Raw genomic sequence first — 8621 nt, forward strand, 5'->3', positions numbered from 1 at the left:
CGCTCCGCTTTGACAGGCTCGGACAGAGAGGCTCCACTCCAGCCGTGTTTCTGTCTGAAAACCTTCCTTTTTCACTTCGGTTACTCCTTTAAAAATGCTGTGGGTTTCATCGACAGGCTCCCACGTATCCGTCAAATGACCGAAGCAGCACGTCGTGACTGTTAAAGGCAGAAATGTGAGTGTTATTGCCGGCTGAGCTCTGACTGGTGTTTGATAGGGAGGAGAAGCAGCGTCCAATATGGCCAGCTAACGGTTAGCTTAGCAGAGCAGGCTAGCTACATAAACACAGCCCCTGACCTTGCAGCGCCACTCAGGCAGGACAGCAGGTAGGGGGGAAGGTTTGGGGACTGCCTTGGGCTCTTGATCCGTCCGGTTTGACTCGGTCGTTGAGATGATGGTGTTTTTGACAGCACGATTCAGACAGGCGGCTCGTTAGCTTAGCTCGGTGCTGCTGATTGGGTCAATTACAGCTGGCTAATTAACCCACAAACACATGGGGGTGTTTATATCAAACACATAACTGCCTAAAATATTTATTTATTAATTTATTTCTACCACAGATGCGTTTAGGTCTATTTGCAGTGTTCTTCTATTACCACGGTCACGTGATGTAGCATTATAATATAGCACTAGATATAAACACAGTGCCTGTCCAAATGTTTGTGGACACCTCTTCTGAGGAATGCATTTGGCTACTTTGCAGATACGCACACAGCATGTCTAGCTCCTGTGGGGAAATACTGCCAGTTATCCTAAATAAGCTACGGACTCCACCATGCCTCCTAATGCCAGGCGTTAGGGGCCAGGGGTTAGAGGGGTCTTATATAAAAAAAAATAAATAAATAAAAAAAAAAAGCCCCCCAGCATTGAGGAGGTGTGGAGCAGTGGAAGAAGCAGTGTTCTCTGGAATGATGGTTGGTGGTGCTCCATCCAATACGTTTGGGATAATTTGGGGATGATGATGATGATGATGATGATGATGGTGGTGGTGGTGGGGTGTTAATCATCATCATCATGATCATCATCATCTTCATCATCATTATCCAACATCCTGACCTCACTAACGCTCTTGTTGCCGAATGCAAAGTCTTCTTCTCTGGACAGTATAGACGGTTACTCCAACAAAAGCAGGATGAACTCCTTTACCGTTGAGGTGTCCCATTAAAAGGGGTGTCCACAAACATTTGGACATGGTGTATTATGTTAATTTCTCTTTGCAATAAGTCTTTAGCACGTTTACAGGGGACGCTACCCTCCTCAGGTTGGGACTGTGTTTACTGTGAGTCTGGGTCTGGGTCTGGGTCTGAGTTTGGGTTCCCCTCTTTTCAGGCATGGTGAAACCTCACTTGATTGGCCGAAGTCTAAATGTGGCTGCATGTAAAGAAGCCTGAGCTTACAGCCTGTATCATTACTAATGCCAGAACTCAGTCAACTGCCTGCCAGTTATTTTGCCTTCTCTCCAGCCATCTGAAGTTCCTCTTTTCTGTTGAAGCTCTGATCTGTGTGTGAGTGAGGGTGTGTGAGTGAGGGTGTGTGAGTGAGGGTGTGTGAGTGAGGGTGTGTGAGTGAGGGTGTGTGTGAGGGTTTAAGAGGGTAAGTGTGTGTGTGAGGGTGTGTGTGTGAGTGGGTGTGTGTGTGTGTATGAGGGTGTGTGTGTGTATGAGGGTGTGTGTGTGTATGAGGGTGTGTGTGTGTATGAGGGTGTGTGTGTGTATGAGGGTGTGTGTGTGTATGAGGGTGTGTGTATGAGGGTGTGTGTATGAGGGTGTGTGTATGAGGGTGTGTGTGTGTATGAGGGTGTGTGTGTGTATGAGGGTGTGTGTGTGTATGAGGGTGTGTGTGTATGTGTATGAGGGTGTGTGTGTGTATGAGGGTGTGTGTGTGTGTATGAGGGTGTGTGTGTCTGTGAGTGAGGGTGTGTGTGTCTGTGAGTGAGGGTGTGTGTGTCTGTGAGTGAGGGTGTGTGTGTGTGAGGGTGTGTGTGTGTGTGAGGGTGTGTGTGTGTGTGTGAGGGTGTGTCTGTGAGGGTGTGTGTGTGAGGGTGTGTGAGGTTGTGTGTGTGTGTGAGGGTGTGTCTGTGTGTGAGGGTGTGTCTGTGAGGGTGTGTCTGTGTGTGTGTGTGTGTGTGTGTGTGAGGGTGTGTGTGTGAATGCTGCCTAACCAGCTTGTCTCGGCTGCGATCACTTTCTCATTTGTCCATCCCTGTAGATGCATAGACCATGTTCTTTTCTGTTCAGTGTCGGAGAGCGAGCCACGCATCGCGCCGAGGCCCACCTACACCTTTAAGCTGCCGCCCCGAAGATGTGTCTGCTTTGTTTATCATTCACTGCGCTTCACTGTCCTGGTATTTTTGTTTTTTCTTTTCTTTTGCATGCTGTCTCACTTACTCACGGTCATTTCTTTTGCTGTATGGTTGTTTTCTGATGTGCTCCATTCATAATGCTTGGGCCTACACTTAACACACTGGGCTTTTTATCATTCGGGAGGAAGTTAATGGGAGTTGGGGTTGTGTTATTGGTTTGCACCAGTAAAGCTGACTTTTCAGAAGCAGGCTTTGTTCTTTCAGTTTGTTTAGACTTTATTCACAGAAATTGCTCAGTTTTAAAGGGGCTGTCGACTTGATTGCGCAAATGTTGCTTAATATGTGCTGTGGGACATCAGTTGAACCCTGATCTCTCTCTCTCTTTTTTTTTTTTTTGCGCATATCTTTGTAAATTTGCTGGTAAAGGCACTTGTATATAAGGTGATACCCACAGCTCTCTCTATAATGAGACCCTACATGACCTAAATCACTGTGTGAAGGGATGCTTTGACCCTAAACCTGAAATATTGAAGTAAGATTTGAGAAATTCTTCATATTTCTTGCGAAAACTTTTACTTTTACTCAAGTGGATGAATTGTTTTGGTGCTTGAAATGAGTTCACCAGTCTCAGCTTCACAAAAGTAGTGGAATGTATGTTTACAATAGTATATAAACAGCAAGAGGAAGAAGACTGAGTTTCTGAGTCTCCATTGGTCAGTTTTACACAAACCCATAGATTTCCTCACAAATCCACCAATCACAGATGAGAGACAGATGTCGAGCACACAAATCCACCAGTTAGATACAACCAGAGGCAGGAGAAGCTGAGGCAGGACCAAGTTTGTGAGCCCCATTGGTCAGTTTTACACAAAACCATAGATTTCCTCACAAATCCACCAATCACAGATGAGAGGCAGGAGACGAGTTTCTGAGTGTCCATTGGCCAGTTTCACACTACATAGACAGATGCACAAATCCACCAGCTACAGATGAGGGGCAGATTACAGAAACACGAATCCACCAGTTAGACAGGGCTATCGTCGACTGATCTTCACAGCCTCGTAACCCTGGATGAGAGTAATGCATGATCTTGCGGTGAGATGCAGTGGACAGGTTGGGCTCTCCAGATTCAGGAGGCGTCTGTGTTATCACAAAGATATTAATAGAAACATCCAGAAACATCACTACATCAACTACAGGTCTGCTCAGATTACTGACGACTTCAGCCTTTTCCACCCTGTTTATTTTATAGGCATTTTCCAGAACGTGGGAATTGGTCACTGCTGCTGTGTTGGTCGCGTTGGTGACCAGCTCAGGTTTTATTTGGGTTATTAATGCAGGCTATTTGGCTGGTAAGCAACAGTCATTGGAGTGACGTCAGCATGTGTTGATGAAGTTAGACTAGCCAGCAGACTGTACTGAAAAAGCTTGGGTTATTAGCGTGCACTCTCTGCATCTCAGATGATGGAGAGATCAGGAAAGAACGGGACTATTAATGAACTGCTACAAACTGTAGGGGGTTGGCGGGGGGGGGGGGGGGGGGTGCTAAATGACTCATTTAGGTCTTACTTTCCAAAAAGAAATGTAGATCAGCTCACAAATGGACAACAGTACGAGTTGACAGCCCCTTTAAATTGGCAGTAAACAGGCTTGTAGAGGCTTGATTACGCTGCTGAGCTTTAGTGAAGATATCGGCACCCAGACTGCGGTATTAGAACACATTAAGCCAGTGTGTGAGACCGGGTTTTATGTAAGGCGCATTACGACTACAGTATTAAGACATTCCATTAGTTGCGTTGCACAGCCGGACGTTTTATAACTCCATTAGCCTCCTCAGTTAAAACCGAACAATAAGAGCCTTCTTTTCTGGAAAGGAGAGAAAGCCTCTCGTCCGTCGCAGTGGGCCGGAGCAAACCCTCTCTCTCTCTGTGTGTGTGTGTGTGTGTGTGTGTGTGTGTGTGTGTGTGTGTGTGTGTGTGTGTGTGTGTGTGTGTGTGTGTGTGTGTGTGTGTGTGTGTGTGTGTGTGTGTTTGCTCAGTTCCAGGTAGGAAGTGCGCAGTGGGACGTCACTGAGGAGTGATGCCTGTTGAGAGTGGAAACAGTGGAGCCGCCCGTCAAGCCAAGCAGAAGCGCAAGTCGCACAGCCTCTCCATCCGGAGGACCAACAGCACGGAGCAGGAGCGGCCCCCCATCCACAGAGACATGCTGGAGGGACAGGTGAGCATGTGGGGTTCTCCCACTTTTGCATCTCTCTCTCTTTCTTCATGGTCCGGGTTCCTGAGTTTGTTCCTGAGTTACTGCAGCTGCACCCAAGACTAGCACCCTTGGGGATCAGTATAGGACTATACCTGCCAGTCTCTGTCTCTCTTTCTATTGCTGTCTGTATCTTTTACTTTGTCTCTTCATCTCTTTAACGTCCATCTGCTAGACATTTCCACAATATCTTAAGAAAGTACAGATGGACAAAGTGCTTTGGGACCCCTTGGGGAATAAGATGTTGGTATAACTGGTTGTTGTATACGGGCTCTCTGTTAGGTCACAATCTGTCTTTAAAGCAACATTATGTAGCAATTTGACCTTAAAACAGCAGCTCCAGGACCATGTTGATGCTCCACTGACTGTAAACGGGAGAATGGCGTCTCCGTCATTGCCACTCCAGGCCTGAGCGCTGCTACTACACTATGGAGCTTTGGTGGAGCTGCAGGAGATCTCTCTTAGAACTGCAGAAGTTATAGAAGTGTAAAATCCTGTAGTTTTACTCTACCGCCTCAGTCCACATGCATCTCTAACTTCCACTTAATAACTTAATTAAATGCATGATAACAGCTGTCCATGAGGGGGCGCTCCTAGCACGATTTGTAAATTCACAGCAGTAGAGTGAAAGTGAATTTCACTGGCCAACTGTAGGGGGAGCCCAACAAGCAGAAATACCAATTCTCTTATAATACCAGAGAACTTGTAGAGACCTGTAAAATGTCGTCTGGGTTTGACAGACACTAGAGGGCGCTACAGAGTGAGTCCAAAATAAGGCAAAACCATAGTTTATAATTGCTTTATACCAAAAATGCCCAAATGTCCTCAACGCAGAACAGCAGCTTGTGTTTCAGCACTGTAGACAGATGTTTTGTAAAGCATTACAGCTTCAGTTATTAGCCTTTGTAGAAGTGCCTCATTTGTAGTGATGCCAGGAGCAGCCAGGGGAGTATCCGTATCCCCTGATTTAATAGATCTTTATTTCTTTATTGTAGTCATGTACATGTTTAACACTGCGAAGGTAGGAGCATTGAACATTAGCAAAGCATGAACATTAGTTGACTAGGCTGTTACCACCAAACAAAGCAGTTGCCTGTAACACCAGCCTCAGCTCGCCAACCAGTCAGCGCTCAGCACAACAGCGTATGTATTGACCACATTTTGCTTTTATAGTGAACTATATAATTCTGCTTTCCAAAATTAAAGAAAGATCCCGAACAAGTGCTTAGACACTATTTTAATGTTTTTAATGGTTTTAGCTCCATTCACCTCCATTCATTGAAGACTTTACTTTACTCGCAGCCTCTCCGTTAACCAGCTCTGAATATGCTGCTTTCAGCCTTACAACATTTAACTTAATAGGAATAGTAGGAATATCATTGCATAATTAATATGGTTAAATATCTATTATAATATTCCCGGTGCTGCACAGACTTTCAAGCCAGACTTGGAGCTAAGAATGGAATGAGGTTCAGCGTTTCTGCTTTAGGTGAACACGCTAAATCGCTACCAGGCTTTTGCTGGTACTCTTAAGCATTCTGGTGCTTTGCTTAATGTGATACGGTGTACTGCTGTACTCAGGGAATGGGCACTCTAATGCACTCAGACGGGTTCATTAACGAAATATTTCTACACTGTTAAATATAGAAGATCCTTGAGGAGCTGTTGGAGGTTCTTCAGGTTGAAACTGTGGGGGAACCTCTTTAAGGTGCTTTGAGGAACCTTCCAGAAAAGGTGTTTAGAAGCAAAAGGGTTATTAAAAGCTCCTCAAAGCACCTTAAGAGGTTCCTTTACAGTTTCGAACTGAAGAACCTCCTAAAGTTCCTCAAAAATATTCTACTTTTAAGAGTGTAATGGTGATGTGAGAGTGTGAAAAACTTAAACATCTAATTAAACCTTGATGTAAAAGTTTTTTTTTTTTTATGAACCATTTTAATGGTTTTTCAAGCTCATTTTTCAAGCTGTTACAAATCGTGGTTCTGTAAGGAATCACTCAAATAACTCTTTGTAACACCTCTATTAATAAGTGTACAGATGCTGGTTTTTCAGCTGTTTTCAATGCATGCTTTCTAGGTTTATGGAACTATTATAACGAATTTGCAGGTTTGCACACACTTCCTTATTTTTCCTTCTAGGGCTGTTTTTGACGTCCTCTGAACTAGAGCTGGGCAATATGACGATATTTTATCATATTGTAACAAAAAAAAAAATTATCGTGATAAAAATATGCTCTTCTAGGCATATGGAAGAGACTGTTGGTGTTTAATTAATCATGATCAGCTGCAGGTTTCATTACCAACAGTGTGATTAGACTGGGTTAATTAGATGAAGAGCAGCAGATGAGTATAAATCACTGTATTCAGTACAGGAGAGGATCTGAACAGTAGTTTATAAGAATCTGACACTACTGATGTGTTTAGTCAGTGATTACATGTACAGTGATAAATATCGTGTATCGTAAAAAAAGTCTTTAAATATTGTGATACAGTAATTTGTACCATATCGCCCAGCCCTTCTCCAAACGCTTTCCATTTTTTTCTAAGTCCTAAAGGCACACCTGTGAACAGCAAACACTTTTATTACACATTCGACCAATATTTACAAGATTTACAGGAGTAATTTATGGACGAGCTCAGCTCCCACACTCCCACACCAAATGCCAGAAAGCAGGATGCAGTTAACTATTTTGGTAAATGAGTAGTTCCTCCATTGATTGAGCGCTGTAACTGCTGTGTGTATCTGGAGCTCTGAGCACACCCCTTTTGTTCTAGAAATGTTGTGTTATCAGAGGACATTCCCTGTGCAAACACTGATAAGAAATATGTGAAACCATGCCGTGTCAGACAGTGAGCCTGTGATCTGAACCTCCTGCCTTCAGTTGTTCAGTGAGGTAATTCCTGATTCAGCGCTGGATTTCACTGCAGCTTTTTCAGCATTGATGCATCTGCTAATTCAGAATATTTTATTGATCCTAGATGTGAAATTGCAAAATTTAGCTCTAAAATGATTTTTAAAACAAATCCATTTAAAATAAAATGGAAAAATTCCTTGACTTCAGTACCGATTCCTGCCCGATTCATTTGAAACTCCAGGCTGAATGAGAGTGAGGTGCTGGAGCAGGGACTGCAATAGACTGCAGACTAATCAGAAAGCTCTGAGGTCAATACAGAATTATAAATCATGCATAAGGAAAGTCATTTTGACAGACAGAGTTTCAGAGCTATGAAAAAAAATACAGAAACACATGCAGGTAGGGAAGCGTAATCTTGCTAAGCTCGACCAAACTGATTTTAACTGGTTTAAAATTCACATTTCAGAGCAGTGAAAAAACACCAGTTTAGAAATAGAAAGTGCTTCTGCAGCAAATTTCACATTCAGGTTCACGTCTCTGTGTGAAAAGGTAATAAACTTTAGTGTGTTAGTCTTTAAACAAGCTGCTGAAACTCAACTTTTGTGCTGTAAATGTAAAATTTCCATTAAACATTGGTTTAATCATGAATCATGACTGAATTTACTGTTTTTTTTAATATCATTCCTGATATTTATATTTTTGATTTCTATTTTTATATTTAATTAATTTTAAGGTTTTATAAAGTATACAAAGGAAAAAATGTAGGGTGTCAGTAAGCTTCATGGTATCTGTGCTCTCTATTGGCAAGGTGATATCATGTTTACATGCCAGTATCGGCACTAATACCAGTACAGTATCGGAGCAATACCAGTTTCGTGTCAGTACGTCCGGTGTGGGATGAGCTTTCTGTTACATAACAAATGTTTTTGTTTACCTGTAAACCCTCTCTAACTTTGTTAGGTAGTTTAATCTGCCCTTAATTCTTTACTCCTCTTCCTGAATCTGTCATTTCAAATGTAAAGGCTGCTGCACTGAAACGCATAAATGCGCTTTAATGACATTTAATAAAATTCTGAAGCAGCAGCGGTAAAGGTTTGACACCTGTGAAGTTTCTATTGGTAATATGCTGCAGTAGAGCTGGGCAATATGATGATATTTTATCGCATTGTGATGAATTTTGTTATCGTGATGATATGCTTTTCTAATCATATGGAG

The 8621-nt window shown here is 42.9% G+C and overlaps 1 protein-coding gene across 2 annotated transcripts in view; it reads left to right on the forward strand.

Annotated features, from left to right (window-relative positions):
- wdr37 (WD repeat domain 37) overlaps nt 1-8621 on the forward strand; it is a 53775-nt gene continuing 45154 nt past the window's right edge. Inside the window, exons 1-3 of one of the 2 annotated variants that reach the window (XM_072679336.1) lie at nt 1-175; nt 2238-2344; nt 4341-4519. In XM_072679336.1, coding sequence (XP_072535437.1) covers nt 4382-4519 — 138 coding nt within the window. In that variant the 5' untranslated portion in view covers nt 1-175; nt 2238-2344; nt 4341-4381. The remainder of the gene's footprint in view (nt 176-2237; nt 2345-4340; nt 4520-8621) is intronic. The other variant, XM_072679335.1, reaches the window with a different exon arrangement.

This window comes from Salminus brasiliensis, chromosome 5 (assembly GCF_030463535.1).
Source record: "Salminus brasiliensis chromosome 5, fSalBra1.hap2, whole genome shotgun sequence".
NCBI classification, from domain to species: domain Eukaryota; kingdom Metazoa; phylum Chordata; class Actinopteri; order Characiformes; family Bryconidae; genus Salminus; species Salminus brasiliensis.